The sequence below is a fragment of the Antrostomus carolinensis genome, unplaced genomic scaffold (genome assembly GCF_000700745.2).
Source record: "Antrostomus carolinensis isolate BGI_N321 unplaced genomic scaffold, ASM70074v2 scaffold14458, whole genome shotgun sequence".
Classification (NCBI taxonomy): domain Eukaryota; kingdom Metazoa; phylum Chordata; class Aves; order Caprimulgiformes; family Caprimulgidae; genus Antrostomus; species Antrostomus carolinensis.
In genome coordinates this window covers 21354-40994 of record NW_010331001.1, presented here as the reverse complement: position 1 = coordinate 40994, position 19641 = coordinate 21354, and the positions used below count along the sequence as shown (strand labels likewise).

The following is a 19641-nucleotide window of genomic DNA, read 5'->3' as shown; positions in this document are numbered from 1 at the left end:
CTCTTAACAGCTTTTGTTCCTTTCAATCAACTTTCTTCTTTACTCTTCCTCCTAGATGTGTTTTTAAAATCCACTCACTAACATGTTCACTGAGAACAGTTAACACTTCTAGAAAATAGTTTCTCTCTTGTCATCCCCCAGTTTCAGCCCAGTGTTCTTTAGGTCATGCACAGGTGTACTGCAGCATCTACCAATGGCAAACGAAGCAGTTCCAGTCATCGGCCTTTTTGGTACAAAAATACTGCAGCAGCAAGTTCTTTAGCAAGACAGCTTGGTCCCAGAGCCCACCTGCCTTCCTCCCTCACCCTTAAAGTACTGCCACGGCAGATTGGAAATTTGTCTTTCCCCTCTGGCATCAGCAGCTAATGGGGTGCAAGTGTATTTGGTAAACTCTCCTCTCGCTTCAACCACGCTGCAGTTTTAAGGGTAGTGTGCATTTCCCCAGCTATGAAGCCATGTTCTACCTTTCCATGTATACATAACAATAGAAAACATTTTTAAAATTGCCCCCATTATTAGCATGTGTTGATCTTGCAGTTCTGCTGCTCCGGGTGTTGCCTAATTCAGAGAAGAAAATTCAAAAAGTGAAGGTGGTGTCTGCATTCACATTGTTTTCTCCTTGCGCTGGCCCTAAATATGTTGGTAATTTTGCATTGTTTTCATTTGGTTCTGTGTTTTTCTTACAATACAATTGTGCCCTTGTTGAAGTTGGGAACACAGCATTGTCAGTGAATGCTACATGTCCCAGGGTTTCAGGCACTGAGCCAAAGCTTACTACAGCTGTCAGTTCTTCAGGTTCTTCATTAGCTGCTTTTGTTACTTGGGTCTGCTTGCAGTACATTTTAAGCTTTTAAAACAGGAAAGGGAACATATTAAATAAAATCAGAGATTAATGTGGTTAATCTTTTCTAGTGATTGTATTTCTCGTGATCTAGATTTCAGTTTAATTATTCATCTCCAAGGAAAGCACTGGACAACAGTACTAATGCCTGGTATAAATGGTATTTGTTTCTTCATGATCATTGCTGGAAAAACACTGTTGCTGTCACAGACAGGTTAGAAGAAAAAGTTTTCTTTATTACCAGTGATCTCTCTGGTTTATTTGGTAATGCTTGTTGCAACACTTATCATTCCTGTAGAATATCTGTCATATGACAAACTGGTTACATTTCTGTAGGGCACAACTGACTTCTAGAAATGTGTAGGAAAAAAAGAATAAATCCAGAACTGAGTGAACTTAAAGACACAGATTTCCTGTCACAGCAAAAGAACAGTTTGTCTGCAAAAAGACTAGAAGAAATCAGGAGATCAAACTGAGGAAAAGAGGAAAAAAATAAGCTTGGAAAATAAAGCATGGAATTATCTGATTAATGTTATTTGTATGTTGCATATAAAAAATGGGGGAGGAAAATCTATTTTGTGACTAGAGAACAGGATTGTCAGATGAAGAGCGTGGTTGCTATTCCTGGCTATGGCATAGCTCTGTAGAATAAGTATGATCTTCAGAGGTGGATTTCTATGATGAAATACCTTTTATCCTCCCAAATCTCAGGCAATCATCCGGGTGCTCTCAGAGGACTGACTGAATTCTTACTGCTACTCAAAGAATTCACTGCAGTGTCTGCAGATCTGGAAATCTGTAACTATTCCCTCTCTATATATTTTTGGACCCTAAAAATCTTCCAGAAAAATATTTCTCCCTTTTGTAAGGTGACTCTGAACATATTCCAATCACCTGTACTTGGGAACTGCGTAAGGAGAATGTGCCGGCTGCAGGTCCCGTGTTCGTATGTCCAAAAACCCATATTTAAGTGCCTTGGGATCTTTCAACATGAGAGGTCTACCTCAAATGAGAGCACTAGAAGCTGTCAGCAGAGATTCTTCTGAGTACTTTCTCTATGCTTTTCTTTCATTTTTAGCCCTGTTTCCTTTTTTACTTTGTAGTTTTCAGAGGACATAAAGAAAAAATAATGTGAATAAAAAAGTTCACTCTTCATCTCGGAACTACTCCAGCTCAGATGTCTTCTGCCCACAATACCCAACCTGTTTTTCATGCTCGAGTTCTCACCTTGCATCCTTCAATGTCTGACCTTGTAAATTATTGTTAGGCGTTTCTGCTGCCTTTAATGGTTTCATCTTGAGGAAATGAAGCTCATACCTTTTCATCTTTTCTATTGTCTGAGCTATTTGATGAAGAATTAGATCTTTTGCAACAATCTCTTTTGTGAATGGGTCCTGCCTGTCTGTAATCCAAGATAAACTTCATTTTTTTTTATCTCTCCCTGTTCCTCAATTCCTGTGTTCTCCCCACTGTTCTGTTTGCATGATCAGTGCAATATTTGGGGGTCCAGCACTTCTTAAATATAACTCCTTCATTTGCTATTGTTTGTATCTTCCAGAAGCACTTTCTCAGATATTTCTGCCATGCAGATTTCAGAATTTAATTCAGTAATTGAGTATCTTTTGACTAAAAGTGAACCAAGTACAAAGTCTGTACAACTCTTAACATTTAGTTCCACAGGCTGTGGAATATGGAAAAGGGAGTGCCAGTTTGACAAGTGGATATGCACTTACCATTTCCACCTTGAGCAAGACAGATCACAGTCATCTTCCCTAATTATCTGGATATCACCCAAATGTCAGTTAGTGAAGTTTTGCAAATATTTAAAGTCTGTATTGGTGTAATAAACTGTTTGACTCAACTGGAAGATGATCTTCTATGCAACATCCTGTCCTTTTTAATTGTTGTAGATATGGTGGCTGGAGTCTCAGGTTTGAGGGGGAAAAATAAGAGGGAGTCTTGAAACTTGTCAAGGAAGTTGGTGGTCAGTCATTCGTATCGTCACCACCTGATGACAGATAGGCATGAGTTCAAAATGCCAAATGAACATGATTTTTTCAAGTTGCCATGAACAGGACCTAACTGGCAAATATTGTTCTTTCTGTTTCCAGATTGGTGCTTCTTTGTTTGCCAGTAACATTGGCAGTGGACATTTTGTGGGAATAGCAGGAACAGCAGCAGCTGGAGGAATTGCCATCGGAGGATATGAATGGAATGTAAGTGGCATGCATTTAAATGAATGTATTTGTGACATCAGGACTATCTGCAGAGGTTAATCAAAATAACATTGCCTAATAATTTAAGACTGCCAAAGTCTGTGCTTGGCAACACTTGTTTTCTGTACAGACCAGTAAGTGCCAATGTAATCTACTATTTAGCTTGTCCCCCTTGGTCCTTGTCCAAGCCAGTGGGAGAACATTACCCTGTTCTGTTGAATGAGGCTTTTCAGAGAGCATTTGAACTAAATAAATTGGTGAATTCTCTTCCTTATACATATCTTTTGGTTACTTTTAAAGTATGCATAAACAGCACTTTCAGACTGCAGGACATTGGGAAGAATTTATCAATTTTGTAATCCATAGTATTTTTTACAGCATTTTGCTAGGTAGGAATTCTTGAAAGGGCTTTGATTTCTTCACAGGCTATGAGAAATTTTTGACATCCTTCACAACCACCTGCATTCCAGAAATCTTTTCCTCTTTACTTTCTCCTTCCTCTAATTATGTGTGTGTTTTGCTTATGGTTGCAGTATAGGGTAGAGCTATCCAAGCTGACTTTAAATGAACTACTTAGGGTACCAGGAGTAGTGTTAACTGCAGCAGCAGAGAGTCACATGAGCTAGTTCAGTCCATTTCCTTGTATTCTCAGGCTCTGTGGGTGTGGATAATAATGCCCTTGTTCTGCTTAATTCACCTTCATGGAAGGGTTTATACCATGACACAAAGGACTTAATGAGTGTACGTAGGTTGATACTTTCCTTGCATGTAATTCTGCACAGTGAAGGAAGCATACCACCCTGAGGGATTTGGCTTTTTTCTTTAGCAAATAGATGGTTGCTGCAAATAGTCAAGTACTCATATGATATAAATATTTAAGGAGAAGGATAAAGGCTAAAATTAACTCTGAGACGTGCACAGTTAATCTGTCATCTTTCCCTATTTGATTACACTAGTCTTGTAAGAAACTTGATTTCCCTTCTCTTTGTACTAAAACTAAGCCAAATAAAACAGAAAAAAGCATTGCTTGAAATTTCATGGTATTAGAATCTCTAGGAACCCTATCCTTCTTCAAACATATCCACCTCTAACACTTCATCTCCTGGGAGATTCTCTGTGGACTAATATCAGTACACAGTGTACAACAATTATGTTGGGGGAGAAGCAATGGTGCATGTGTGTATTTGAGCAGATCCACTACATAGTTCATTACTTATAGTGGAACTGGTGTGCAAGTTAATAGATGTGGTAGAAATATTGCTCTTGCCTCTATAATCTGATTCTCCTCTTGAAATAAATACTAAATTTGACTGTTATTGTGCTTGTGTATCACTATTACTTCACTGAAACTATTTCTAATTTGTATTAGTATGACAGTAGAAGGTGACTCAATATTTCTTGTCCATCTTATGGTTTTGATCTAATCACAGAACCTAAAGGATTCAGTTAAAAAACCTTCTAAGCCCTGTGGACAGAATAAATGCAGACTGCAGCTCTGAGGGATACATTTCTTCTATATTTGTCAATTTAAATGTGTACAAGTCCATATCAGACAGCATTTGCTATCCATTTAAGTCAGAATGTGACAGTGCAATACAGTAAGATCTATAGTTCACAAAATACACATGGTAGCACAAAATATGTTATGAAATGGTAACGTGGAAATACAAAATATTTTACAAAATGCATGTGGTACATCCTGTACAGTATGTGGGATTGTTGTAAAGCATACAGCCATCTCACAGATACCCAGCACAAAAAGCAGTTAATGATCAGAATAATAATCAAAAGAAGTGCTACTCTCCCCAGTACCTAGATTTGCAGATGTCACAACATACCACTGCAGCATACCTGCTTCTGAGTGGGAAAGTATCTGACATTAGTGGCTGTGGAATCAATAGGCTAGCAAATAGAGCTCAGGTAGCAGACTTACCTTCCTTAATATTTCCCAGAAAGAGTAGTCTTCTGGGCTCCTTGCATTGTAACCATTGTTAAGCCAGGCTGGAGAGGGCTGGGATAGTCTGATGTTGCTAGTGAGTGGTGCTTTGATACTACAGGGCAATCCTGTGAGCAGAAATCATCCATCGTTTTACAAAATGTATTATTATCATGTGTGCTTCTCTGGAACATCTAGCACGAAATCCAGGATGCATAATACATGACAATTTTTTGGCCAAGTTTTCATTCCCAAATTTTAAACTGTAAATCAAAGAACAGAGCAGTTCCTCATCCCCCCTACCCCCACAATACCCAGGTTTATGTGGGTTCATTGGTCTCTAGCTGCTGTTGGGTATGATAAGTGGTCTTCAGGAATGCTGTCTAGAGAGAGGAGGCTAATTCAGCTGATCTTGTCTTGGCTGCAGGCTCTGATACTTGTGGTTGTTCTAGGATGGCTGTTTGTACCCATCTACGTCAAAGCTGGGGTAAGTCAGAACAGTATGTTATGCTTTTCTTTGCTGCTCATGTTTGCAGATCAGGTCTTGAATATTGCGAAGCCATTATGAATGGCACGAGATCTGAGCATGCTAGAACTGTATGTGTATGTTTGAAAAGTGTGGATTCTCTGTTCTGAGACCTGAGCTGAGAAGTAATCGGTACTGTCTCCTTACTCTCCTTTGATTGTTGGAGCTGCTCTTCCTTGCAACTGCATTTTCACCTCCCCTCCTTTTGCCCTCCACTCTTATAGTATCTGAATAGCAAAAAACTTCCTCTGACTTGCTTTGTGGCTGTTCCCCTTTATCTGAAGCCTTATCTCTCCCCCCTGCAGGTGGTGACAATGCCAGAGTATCTGAAGAAGCGTTTTGGTGGGAAACGGATTCAGGTCTACCTGTCAGTCCTTTCTCTGATCCTGTATATTTTCACAAAGATCTCAGTAAGTAAAACTTTTACAGCATTTCTTCCATCCTACATTGATCTAAAAAAAAGAAACTCCCATTTACAATGTTGCTCACACAATTGGTCAGTTGTTTCTGATTTGGAGACCTTGGGTGAATTGAGGATGGTAAAAATATGGTTTTGTGTTATCTTTATTCTGTCTAGTGAGATTGTATATCCAGATCCGTTCTGCAGTCTGATATTTTTTGCCTTCCTGGCAGCGTCTCTTGATGCTTGTCGTACTTTCTCTTTCTTTTTCAGGTTTTAAAGATTTACTTCTACTTATGTTTTCCTCTAGAACAAGTCAGAGTGGAGGGAAACTTGTATTGTATTAGTCTATGAGCTCAGGGATCTGTGAAACGTGGAGGAAAAGGTCGCAACCTATCAGTTTGTACCCTTTTGTCTGCTTCAGCTCTCTGAGAAATAATAGCTGCTGCTTGTTTGGCCAGGTAGTTTCAGAAACTTTTTAGTATTGCTTTGGGCACACAACATCCCACCCGAACCCCCTGGCCCTTCTGCTAAGGGAATTGAAGGGTTCTTCTTGCTTCCAGAAGAAAAAGTGTGCTCTTGGGTTTTTAGGGAGCGAGAATTTTTGTCCCCAAACTTAATCTTTATCTGTTTCAGCATCCTCTGGTGAACGTGCCATCAGTAATATAGATGAGAGAAAAGAGCAAGGGGGCTGTGGAGAAAAGAAGAATATAGGAATTAGAAAATAAGGGAGTGGGGAAATGCAAAGGAGGGAAATGATAACAGCTGAGGGGAAAGGAAGGAAGAGGAGAGATTCTTTTAATGGGCAAGTGGTTGGTATAAAGTTTAGGGTGCTGTGAAGTTAATGTTTATTAAGTAAGTGGTTGTGTTGCCGTGAAGTAGTGAAGGGAGCTGCTGTTTTCCATATACCTTGAAACTACCAAGCCTCTGAAGAAGTCCACAGTTCAGGCATACCTCAATCTGTTGTTTTGCAGAAGTTGCCATGGTAGATTACTCTTTGCCCTCTGAATGGGAGCTGAGTGATAATAGTGCAATTTAAGCTAAAAGATTGGCCTTTTGCTCTCATTCTCACATCTTCACGATAACTGATCCTTAGAAGGTTATAAATTAAACAGGTTGGTACTGTGGAGCTGGCCTCAGAGTTGGGTTTCCATATATTTCAAAAGCATTAGTTAATTTGCTGTTGTGCTTAACTGCTATAATCAGAAATCCCAGGTATGACACAGAGTTCTGGCAGATCCAGCAGCTGAGAAATTTTTCCAGTCAGATGACTCACAGTCCTATTCTGCAACACTTGTTTGTAATGAGCCCATCAAGGTGTTAGATAGGTTCTGAATTTACTATCTTTTATTTCTAGCTTCTATCATGCCTAAGGATCTGGTTGTGGGATTTCACACTGTTTCAGTTGGAGTGTCTTGCTTCCAGGCTAGGCAGGTTCTCCGTTTAAGCTTCCAGTGGGATCATGAGGCTGAAGCACCCTCTCCTGCTCTTGTGGTCCTGTCTTATTATGGAGCAAAGCAATAGACAAGAGATCCATGCAGCAGCAGATTACCTGGGCTCTACTCTACCAGCAGCCCATCCCAGCTTCCCATCAACCCAGTTATGACAGATGTGTGTGGGGAATTGCCATGGAGCTGGGTCTCTGTGCCATGCAGGGGAGGAATCTGGTGCACAAGATCCTCCAGCCATTTCTCCCATCTGCCCAGAACAACTCTGACAGCGTCTGTCCCATGTACAAACGTGGCTCAGATTTCTGTAGTATACAAATATATCCTCTGTGTTGTTGTCTTATGTCACTGTATTTGGTAGGGCAGGATTTGCCCAGGTCTGGTTTACTTGCCATATTTTATTCAGAATAGGCAGAACAGTCAAAGTCCTTGGAGGCTTCAGGTGCTGTCAGAGGATGTCAGTAGGTTTTTCTATACCGTGCTATGCAACACCATGCCCAGATTGTATCCAGGTGAACCAGCTCCAGAAGCAGAAGGGGAAGGGCTGTTCCATCCTGGACTGTAGCTACCTTCTTTGTGCTGTGTAGAGATGTGCATGCTATGTGCAGCTAGCACAGGTCTCTCTTCCCAGGGGCACGTTGTGTATCCAAACACACTCGTGTGTTGACAACCCATGCCATAGCTGACTTGGAGATTTGCATTTTACTTCCTTCACTACTGCCTTTGCAAACACTCCCTTGAGATCTTTGGGGCTTATTGAGATTTAATATAAAGGATGGGTTTCTGCCCTGCCCTTAACGGGCAGTCACACCTATCAGTTTGACTGGCAGCAATACTTACTGCCACTTATCCCGGTAGAAGAGTGGCATCTTGTTTCTGTTTCTGGGGAAGTTATTTTATGTGCTGCTTCCTTGATGTGTTAAAACATTATCTGATGTTCTTAATAATATAATTATTATAGTGCTTTCCAATGAGCAATATAATACGTCAGGTCGTGTAATCCTGGCATACTGTTTCTGGCACTGTGCCCACCACCACATGATGATCAGATGCACACCTCTGTACAAGGTCATTACCATTTCTCTCTTTTCCTGCACATTTTCTATGGATTTTTTTTATTGATTTCTCACCTTGCTTTGTGGCTAATCAACCACTTGTCAGACAAGGCCTTGCTGCAAGGTGTCGATCTTTGGGATCAGGACACACGTGATCCTTGAGCCCAAAGGATTTCTGTTGCACGGGTGCCTCACATGTACAAGCTTCCTAAGCATGCAGTGCTTTGTGTGTAATGCCCATAGCAGCTTTCAGGGGCTTGCTAGCCACTAGTGTTGCTGGTATTGGTTATTATGCCAAAGAAAATGGCCTGGTAAAAATAAAATCTTGATGGAGAGTAATTGACTAAATTTTGACAAGACAAAAGGGAATAAAGATCTGAATGCTTTTGGAAGAGTCAGAAATTGTAAACTGGAATTTCTAAATGTATTACAGCATTTTCTTTAAATTCATTGGGAATAAATTCAGCAGTAAATGTATGTAGAGTTACGAGGGGGAGAGGAGGTCGAAAGATAAACCGCCTCTTAGAGCTGCATCGCGTAGGGGGTAACGAGTACGTCCCACTGCCCTGGCTCCCACATTAACTTCGCAGCTGGATTCACTCAATTGACGTGTTCTGCCACTTGTCCCTGCATGATCTGTGGATGGCTTTGGAGAGATAGATTTGGAGGGACAACTTGTAATGTAAAGGAAAGATTTACTCTATTTGGAGATAAGGATTAAATAGTGTCCATAAAAGAGTATTAAAAGAGAAACAAGGAAATAATAGATGGAAATAATCTAATTGGGAGGGAGGAGCAGTGAAGCTGGAAGGTAACTCAGCAATTCGAAGAAGCTCGTATATTGCTCAGGATGCTAAATAATTAACTATACATTTCTTTGTGGGGGTCATTTCAGGACCTTTAATATTTAATGCTATATAGGTTAATCTAAAGCCAAGAACAATAAAATAAAGATCTAGGCCATAAGCTGATCAGTGGTATGAAAAGACAGGAAAAAAATATTCCTATAGAGAGAAGGGACAAAGAATATGGTCTAACAGCCAGTAGGGTCAAGAGCTAAAAGTCCTGGTTCTCACTTCAAAATGAAAACCTACAGGAAATCTCAAGGTGCTCCAGAGGCAGAGTTTTGGGAGTAGGACTTCTGTTGTGATTCACACTCAGCTTCACAGTTGTTTTCTGCATGCCAGGGCAGTAGGGTTGGAGGCACTGACCTTGCTGTGTAGGTCTGTGTCTCTTCCTCATTCTCCAGAGTGAACTAAGGGTGAGATCATACCTTGCAGTCTCAGTTTCATTGTCTCTGAAACAAAGAGGGTTTCTTCATCCAGCATCTCCCAGCTAACCAGGCTGCATAACTGCTTATTAGTTTATCTGCCCTGCCTTACCTCAGCTTAGCACAGACAAAAGCAGTGCAAGTGCCTGTTCTGTGATCACAGGCTCTGGCTGTCCCACAGCCTGGTCTGTGGAACCTCCCGCTCCCTCAGCAAGCTGCCCTGCAGTGATGGTGTGTGCAGCCTTTACCCCAGGGCACCTGTAATGTTGTTTGTTTCTCAGACCCTGCATATGGGCAGTTCCTGCAGCATTTTGCAGCTCCTGAGCTTGCTGAACACCACGAGGACTTGTACTGTGAAATGCGGATAGGAGTCCCTGTACAGAGCCCTCATACAGGTGGTGTGGTAGACAGAAAGGAGACGTGCAGGTGGGATTGGAGTGAGCCCATGAGCTGGATGCTGAGGAGCAAGGATAGGTAGAGATGCAAACCTCTAATGAAAGCATAATTTACAATAATGCATTACAAGTGGTCTGGGGCAGGTTATTCTCAGTGTAAATTTGGATAAATAATATTAAATGCAAATTATCTCTAAAGTAGGAACTGATCTAATGTGATTAAAATCCCAGAGTGTTATTCTGAAACCTGAACAATTCCTTTCTTACGCAAGAGCTAAAGGTCTCTCCTGTTAGCCAACTGATGTAAATTATTCTGACAGGAACTTAAAAATAGAGATAATATGTTTGCCTTTGATCACCATTTGTCCTGAACCAGCAAGACTAGCTGTACCACATGTGTGCAAGCAGTGAAGAAGAAGTAGGAGACTTGTAGAGTAGCATTAAATGAAGAGAACCACGTCTTGGAGGCGTCACAGAGTCCATCCCTGCACACAGCAGCAAGTGTAACCTGAGTTTGAAGTAATTTGTTATTGTCTCTCAGTATGTAAGCACAGAGTAGTGAGGTGACTGTGTCTAGCTAAAATGAGCCATTGAAAAAGACTTGGAAATTCTTTGAGAAGCGTTACAACTCTTGTACTGGGAGCAGCATGGCACAGAGGAGGCTGGCAGTTGTACTCAAATGGCCTTTTGGATTTTTTTTTTAATATGTATGCAGTGCTATAAGGGGTGAAGTTGTGTATGTCAGTACCCTCATCATGAATGTGTAATATGCCATCATAATGAATTTACACATTGCTTAATCTATCATTTTTTCTTTTATAGGCAGACATCTTCTCTGGAGCTGTATTTATACAGCTGGCCATAGGGCTGAATCTTTATTTGGCCATAATTATCCTGCTTGCTATTACTGGTCTTTACACCATTACAGGTGAGTTTGCAGGGCAGTCTGATAAATCAAAGAAGTTAAGTGAGCCAGAAAAAAGAGAAGAGGGGAGGTGGGTAGGAAGGGAGGGGAAAAAAAACCTGAAAGGGGAGTTATTTACAGTGGTCTTTGAAACAGAGAGGTGGTGAGAAAAGTGGAAAAAAACCCCACCCCGATTTCCACTGCGGCATTTGCGCAGGGGCTAAACTATTTGTCTTGACTTTTCTTTGCCATTAGGTGGCCTTGCAGCTGTGATTTACACCGACACCTTACAGACATTTATCATGGTAGTGGGATCCTTTATTCTTATGGGATTTGGTAAGTAAATCGGATTAATTAAACTGGAATGTTCAACCACAAATCCCACAATGGCTATGGAAATGGATCCTGCATTGTGGAACTCTGTTACCTTAACCAGCAGATTTCAGTTCATATGCCTATTTATCAGGGAATAAATAGGCATATTGACAAGCCCTCTAGTCACTGAGACCACTCCATCTCCAAAGCACAGGTGAATGTGTAAGGTAATATATGGCATCCCACGACAGAACAGGACTGGTGATGGCTAATGAGGTAAAAGCAAAGTTGTTTGCAGTTGATAGTGATACTCTTGAGAAGTTCAGAGAGTATCTTGTTTCAAGAAGATGGTAATTTCATAGATACTCAGATGCTAATGCATTAAAATTTCTGATTCAAAGTGAAGAGCTGTTGGCCACATTGCATGTTTTTTCTTTGTTTCTAGCTGCTAGCTGGTGTTAAAACAACCCAAACTTATTCACATTTGAAGTAGGCCTTGTAGTTGATCTGTGGATGTCATTATATTGCCAGCTGGACAAAAGATACAAACTGAATGTTTAGGGCCAGGACAATGTGCATGTCCAGAAGACAATATGCATTTTAGAACAGAAATCATGCTGTTAAACAGAACTAATAGGAAGGGATCATAAGAAAGAAAGTGCTAGTGATAAGAGTCAGTGAATTTGTAGTGTCCTTTCTTTATCCTTTTAGTTACTCAGCGACTGGACTAGCTTTTTCACTGAAATAAAATTATTCCACCATTGTTAAACCAGAAATAACAGCCTGGTAAGACCCTGCCTTGTATTCTCCCTAGGTTAATAGTGTGTGGAAATAATGTATCTTCATTTCACTTCTTGGCAAGGCATGTGTAAGAGGTGTTGAGACAGTGGAGCCTACACCAACATTCGTGAGCTATACAGAAACCTGAAAAGAAGGGTCACTTTGGTACTTGTGTGAATACTTACAGAACACTGTATGCTGTTTTCTGGAAATGTTGATGTCTACTGGCTAGGGGTTTTTTTACATCCATGTGAAGGTTTTTCTCCTCACATTCTCCAGCTGTACTTGAGATTTTGGTATTAAATACTTCATCACTACTTTTACTTTCTATTTTTCAGCATTTGCTGAAGTAGGAGGATACGATGCTTTCATGCAGAAGTACATGGAGGCAATTCCATCCAATATCTCCTATGGGAATATTACAATTAATGCAGAATGCTACACTCCTCGGAAGGATTCCTTTCACATCTTCCGAGATGCCGTCACTGGAGATATGCCATGGCCAGGGCTTGTCTTTGGTTTGAGCATCCTTGCTTTGTGGTACTGGTGCACGGATCAGGTAAGGTGGAAGCCATATGCCTTGGAAATACAGAACACAAAACTCTGCAATCTAGTGTGCTCTAGGGACACTCTTCCCCCACTGTAATTCCAAGCTGGGTCACAGAAATGGCAGTTATTTCAAGGCTGGTCAGTGATCTTTCTGGTTTCTAAACCCCTCCCATGTGAGAAAATGGAAGTAGAGGAAAGTGTGCTTCTACTCCTGTGACATGAGAATGTACCCAATCTCTAGTGAGTGATCTGTCTGCACTCTGAATTGTGAGAACGATAATCTTCAACATTTGTAAACAAATTAACAAAGCCCCCAATGTAACTGTATCTATTGCTCAGGTAAATACTCTTTTTTTTTTTTTTTTTTTTTTTTGGCTTTTTAATCTATCTGCTTTAAGAACATCTTGTGAGAAAGTGTCTTACCTCTTAAGCAAACAGTGAATAAATGATATTTTCCTTTACTTACTTTAAATAAATCCTTTGATTTTTGTGTAGCTTTTATTTTTCCTAGTGACAGAAACAGTAAATAGGCTCTTTCACTAACACAGCACTTACGAAGTACCTTGTACCTGGAACTTGGCATAGTGTGTCCATGGAAATGCTAGTCTTGGTTGTCATGCATGCTTGCCATGTCTCATTGACAGGTTATTGTCCAAAGATGTCTCTCTGGCAAGAATATGTCCCATGTGAAGGCTGGTTGTATCATGTGTGGGTACCTGAAACTCTTGCCCATGTTTATCATAGTGATGCCTGGAATGATCAGCCGAATTTTGTATACAGGTATGCAGATCTGTACAGAAATGCACATTTCTTCTTGCTGCCCGTCTTTCACTGCCCATCTCTCTCAACTTCCTATTCTCTCTCCCTTGCAAAATACCTGTTAGTTTGTCATCTTGTAATCCAAATTGCCCAGGCATGTGTGTGCACAAAAACTAATCACACTGTAAGAAGCCACAGGTTTTCCTCTTTCCCCTGCTCCCAGGTTTCTCCTAATGTTATTGCTGTCTGTTTTTTGGGGCTGTGGAGTGGAAATGCCCATCTCCCTTCTCTCTAACCATTAACCATCAGTGTGTTTAACAGCAGGCAGAGGAGAGATGTTCAGGTTGGAGGGAGTGGTTTTTGTGTTCTTCTGCTTGTATTTCTACTTTCTCTCCTTGTGCTGTTCAGTCCTGGTCTGACAAATTAATGCCTCTTTATTTATTTATTGACCTGCAGCACTTTTCAGTATTCTTTTAGAGAGGAAAGGAAGGATAGAGGCTTAGAATCGCCTTCCTCCCTGGCAGCAGACCAAGGATGATATCAAGCATGTCAATCCAGTGGCTCAACATAGAGATAAATTTTAGAAGCTCTACTAATTTGGCAGCAATCTGTTGTTTATACGACCTTGTCTAACCCTGTCTCCTTATCCTCTCCTCAGATGTGGTGGCTTGTGTTGTTCCTGAAGTCTGCCAGCAGTACTGTGGCACTGCAGTTGGCTGTACAAATATTGCTTATCCAAAAATGGTAGTGGAGCTTATGCCAAATGGTAAGACACTGTCTGTATTTGTTTGTTTTAGGAAGGTGAGGCTGCCAGACTGTAAAAGCAGGTGATAGAGGGAGCCCAAGTCCCAGATTTAGTGCAAAAGTTCTTGCTAGAACTACGTGCTATTAATTAAAGAGATAGTCTGTGTTAATTGTAGCTGTAGGTGCAGAATAGCTACATACTGACAATGTCAGCTCTCAGCTGGCAAATCCTGGGTGATGAAATGGTCGTGGAGCTCCCTTTCTGTGAAGGTAAAAAATAACCTACTTTGCCAATGATGTATAAAAGACTGTCTCTGCCAGGATTCCTGAGTTGGAGGCATACACCTGCAGTCCTTCTGCTAAATCCACTGAGGTGGAAGGAGAAAATATTCTATGTACAGATTGTCCCATAGGACACTTGTTCAGTGAGAGAATGAGGCACCGCTCTGGAGAGGACTATGTATGCAGAGCAGATAAATTTCTGCAGAAAACCAGAGAGCTGGTTCATAAGAATAGAGAGACAGATTATGATATTATACAGACCATGGTACTTCCCTGATATCTTTATTCCTTCCCCATCGTATTTAACTGTTGTACTTCACACTATTAAAATACTACAGTACTCCCCCATACTGTGTTGACTAGATCATACCATCTGCAAAAGTGGTTTACTCTGATTTTCAAACAGAAAAGGAAACTTCGTGCCAAACAACTGGTTTACAAATACACCACAAGCAATTGACCACTCGCCTGCAAACAAGATAAATTGTTTTTATAATTATTGGGGAAAGTCTGCTTAGTATTTTTTTCTTTTTATTTCAGCATTTAATCAGATACCATTCACAAAAGAAGTACCTGTGTTCTAAAAGCTAAAGAGTTGCCCTGTCACTGCTGTAAACAGCTTTTCCAAAGCTAAGCAGCCATCACTGCTTGCATTGCAAGAGAACATCAGGCAGATGCCAGCACATGAATGTGCCAGACACACTCAAAGCTGGCTGACTTGAAAGGGTCAGACAAGCTCTAGGGATAGTGCCACACACCAAGACTCCTCCAGGAATGCTCACCCCAGTTCTCACCTCTTTGTATTTCAGGTCTGCGGGGTCTGATGTTGTCAGTCATGTTGGCCTCCCTTATGAGCTCCCTGACTTCCATTTTTAACAGTGCCAGTACTTTGTTCACTATGGACATTTACACCAAGATTCGAAAACGACCATCAGAGAAGGAGCTCATGTTAGCTGGAAGGTGAGTGCAGCCGAGTCTTCCCCAGCCCCACAAACACAGCGAGCACGAGGTGCATTACAGACTGCAGCCTCCAAAGAATGGACCAGTGCCTGGGCACAACCCTGCTCTTGCTGTATGTGGGCAGTGCAGCAGTGGCCTCCTGTGGCCAGACAGGTTGTCCCACCGGACTCTTTCCTTTTGGTTAAAGAAAAAAAAAAAAAAAAAAAAAAAAAGAAAAAAAGAGATGACTTTGTTTCCAGTTTAATCAACAGCAGTACATGACATCGCTAAACTAATCCTCAGCACTTCCTACTGCCATACAAAGGGAACTATTTTAAAATATCTTCAAAGGCTTTATGCTACACCAAACCACAGCAGCAATGAACTAGTTCTAGTTGATCTGTTATTGATTTGTCTCTAGACTTAAGAAACAAAGGAAAAAAGTGATTTTCTGTGTTTTGATTGCGTGTTTAGCTGTATGCTGAGGGGAATTTGACAGACACAATATCCAACTTGGATTTCTTATGTCCAGTGATAATTGGCCATTATCATTGATTTTCCTGTTTGCAATACAAAAATGGACATTTAAATTATTGATTAATTGCTGTTTTTTTCTTTCGGATAGAAGCTTCTAAGCAGGTGGCTAATTGAATATCTGGCTATGCTTGCAGGGCATTTATGTTACTTTTAATTGGCATCAGCATTGCCTGGGTTCCTGTGGTGCAGTCGGCTCAAAGTGGGCAGCTCTTCGATTATATCCAGTCGATTACCAGCTTCCTGGGACCTCCCATTGCTGCTGTCTTCCTGCTTGCTGTCTTTTGCAAGCGGGTGAATGAGCAGGTAGGTACGAATTAGGAGACTGGTATGCTGCTTGTTCCTCTAGGCATTGGCAGAACTGCTTTTTTGCTTTGGTGTCTTTTATTAGCAACCTTTTCCTGTGTCTTTTAATCCTACTCCAGCCCAGGGATTCTGTGTTTCCATACCCCAGGGCCTAAGGTTTCAGAGATGAGTTTGAAAAAGTTATTTGCTAATCTGGTAAATAAAGAGTCACCTATGAATTCCTGAAAGCTCTGAAACTGAGCTTATCTATCATTTTGCCCAGAAGTCTGTCAAATGGATAATTTATGGAGACATATTTGAAAGTAATCTTTTAGGACATTGGTCGTCAAACTGCCTTACCAAACATACCACCTTTCACCTTCCTCTTGGCCACTAAATATTTTGCCAACACTCTTTTAAATAAACATGCTGCTATTTCATGCATTGTTTCCTGTTACTTTTAGGACTTACTCTGGGAATCACTGATTTTGATTTGTAGAGCAGTGAACCTTTTTAAGTGTGCTTGAACCTTTTTAAGTAACTCAGAAAGCAGGAGGTCTGTCACATGCTTTGATGGGACCATAGGCCAGTCATGGTAACTGGGGTCTCAGACATTCTGAAAATTCAGGGATTTGGGTTTTTTTCTACAACACTAGGAATAACAATACTTGCCTATTGCTCAGGTTTGCTCCAAGGTGGATCAGTTCAATGAGAAAGCTTAGAGAGAGAAGGTTTTTGAATGCAGCTCAAACTTCTTTCTTGCTATTTTCTCTTGAGACTAGTTCAGTGGTTATTTGTGTGTCCATCCAAGAAAAGCCTGTTTTACACAGAAGATACACCAGACACATATTTCAGGAGGAATGACACACACTTGCTAGCGGGTTCCGTCATGCTAGATCTGTCAGAGATTTAGCCCTCAAAGATAAAAAGATATGAGGACAACCCTTGGGCTTTTGTAGTCTGTGGTTAGAGCCTGTCCTGTATCAGGAGAACATTGTGTGCAGACAGATGAACTTCGAGAAATGAGCTGGATAAGGTGCCCCCCGTATGCTTTCTCTGAGCTGCTGGTCATTGCCCCTTTTGGTTGTATTGATACACTGAGCTGTAAATATGATCCCTGAAAGTATCTGGGTTAAAATCCATGTGCCAAAGCCAGTGTAACACATAACTAGCTCCATGCTTCCTCCAGCAACTACTCAGAGCTTAGAGCTTATCTCCATGCCTGAACTTCCTCATTTTGCTAACCTGTCCCTTTGCCTGCAGGGTGCCTTCTGGGGCCTGATGGTTGGGCTGCTGGCTGGACTCAGTAGGATGATTGCAGAGTTTGCCTATGGAACTGGCAACTGTGTGACCCCTTCCAACTGCCCGTTCATCATCTGTGGGATTCACTACCTTTACTTTGCAATCATTCTTTTTGGAGTTTCCGCCATTGTCATCCTGGCAGTGTCCTTCATGACTAAGCCCATTCCTGATGTACATGTGAGTATTATTGTAGTCCTGGTCCTCAAGAAACCACTAGTTTTAAACACTGGTACTTGGTATATTACTCCCTGACATTTCAACTACCCACATCATATAGGCCTTGTAAGAAAGCAAAGGAAATTGTCTTCATTTATCTGTGAGAAATCTTCAGTGACTCCTAATAATCTTAGACTTTGACTTAACAGACATTTGGGATGCCGTGGTCTTATTCACGTGCTAGGCAGACTGGTTTGTCTCTGTGTAGATTTATAAACTCATTTTGTTTCATGGCAGCTTTACCGGTTGTGCTGGTCTTTGCGGAACAGCAAAGAAGAACGTATTGATCTTGATGCAGATGAGGAGCAGGACAAAGCTGATGAAAAAGATGAGGAATCAGGTAACTTCAATATCTGTAGATTCAGTCAATATATTTGAGTATAGTTATTTCATTCCTGAAGAAACATTAACATGCTTGATATTCAAAGACACGCTCCCTCCCCCCCAACAACAAAACCTCAAACCCCACATATTTCATGGGGTTTGACAAGTAAGCTGGTTTTTACCAATCTATCAAGCTCAGCGTAATCCAGAAGTGAGGAGAAAATTTTGAAGGGAGAAAATCTTGTTCTCTAGGTAGCTAGGTGTCAGTTTTAGGACTAAAACAATGGAGATACAGATACTTCAGGTCAGAGGTGGTGTGCATTGGCAGACCGTGTGTGACCCTAGCATTTGGAATGAAACAACAAGAATTTGCTTGGAAATAGTGGTTAGTAGCCAAGATTGAAGGAGCAAGGATGTGGTGCAAGGCACCAAAAAAGTGAATTGCCAGAAACCCATCTGCGCAAAACAACCTGCTCTCTTTGCTGGGTTTCTGGTTCTGCTGCCAAGTTCCTTTGCATAAGTATCCTCACATTCATTTATTTGTCTTTTAATTAAAAGTGTAGAAAGTATTTAAAAATTGGGAGTTTGCTTCTCCAATACCAGACCAAGTCTCTAGGCTGCAAAAGTCACAAGTGTCTTCTGCAAAAGACTCTTCCAACATGTAGAAAATCACTCTGTTTCCAGGTGAGCTGTGAAAACACAGGATTATTCTTGTACTGCCTTATCCTAAAATGTTTCCATGTCGCTGTGATGATAAATCAGAACTGCTGTACTAAACACAGGAATGTCCTCAGTCACAGAGATCTAGTGCATGCAGTGGTCCATGCTTACATTTCATGACCAGTGTGTTATTCCTTCCAGTTAACGAGGAAAGTGAACAACCGGGATGCTTTAAGAAAGTGTACTACTGGTTCTGTGGCTTAGATCAACAAAAAGCACCCAAACTGAGCAAGGAGGAAGAGGAAGCACTGAAGAAGAAACTGACTGACACAAGTGAAGTGCCACTTTGGAGAAACGTTGTGAATATCAATGGCATCATCCTATTGACTGTGGCTGTATTTTGCCATGCCTTCTTTGCATAAACCCCGATTACAGCTCTGCAGTTGTACTGTATTGTCAAGGAAAAACGATGACTTGCAGACTTACAGTTAGATACACTTAGTATTTTCATTGTCTGCATTTGTAAAAAATCAAGGTGATTTACTCAATGATTGTGAGATCACGATTTCAACAATCTAAAGATGAAGGCCACTGGGATTTCAAGAGAGAGAATTTCTCTTTAGACATTGAATCAATCCAGAGCTAATAGAGGCTCAGAATTTCCATCCAATATTCTCTCTACTTGTGATACATTTCGTATATATGTGCAGAACAAGGCTGTATGAGCCATATTTCACATCAGGATTTGTGAACTACCTTCTACAGTTGATTTCCAACCCTCCTTCTTCTGATATTCAAATATCTTTTTCCTTTGGTTATGATAATTCAATTACAAAAAACCCACAACATATGAGGGAACATGTTATGAATTTAAATTAAAAAATAATTTTTGTTCCCTCCAAGCTTGGGATATCTTAAGTAAAGGATTTCTGTGTACACTGATGTATTTGACACTATAACT

General features: G+C 40.9%; 1 protein-coding gene across 1 annotated transcript in view; it reads left to right on the top strand.

Annotated features, from left to right (window-relative positions):
• SLC5A1 (solute carrier family 5 member 1) overlaps positions 1–19102 on the top strand; it is a 26198-nt gene extending 7096 nt beyond the window's left edge. The window contains exons 3-15 of the mRNA XM_010173085.1: positions 2953–3057; positions 5421–5480; positions 5825–5929; positions 10910–11015; positions 11247–11327; positions 12425–12645; positions 13280–13415; positions 14053–14160; positions 15230–15380; positions 16031–16199; positions 17442–17657; positions 17934–18036; positions 18882–19102. Coding sequence (XP_010171387.1) covers positions 2953–3057; positions 5421–5480; positions 5825–5929; positions 10910–11015; positions 11247–11327; positions 12425–12645; positions 13280–13415; positions 14053–14160; positions 15230–15380; positions 16031–16199; positions 17442–17657; positions 17934–18036; positions 18882–19102 — 1782 coding nt within the window. The remainder of the gene's footprint in view (positions 1–2952; positions 3058–5420; positions 5481–5824; positions 5930–10909; positions 11016–11246; positions 11328–12424; positions 12646–13279; positions 13416–14052; positions 14161–15229; positions 15381–16030; positions 16200–17441; positions 17658–17933; positions 18037–18881) is intronic.
• The last annotated feature ends 539 nt before the right edge of the window (positions 19103–19641 follow it).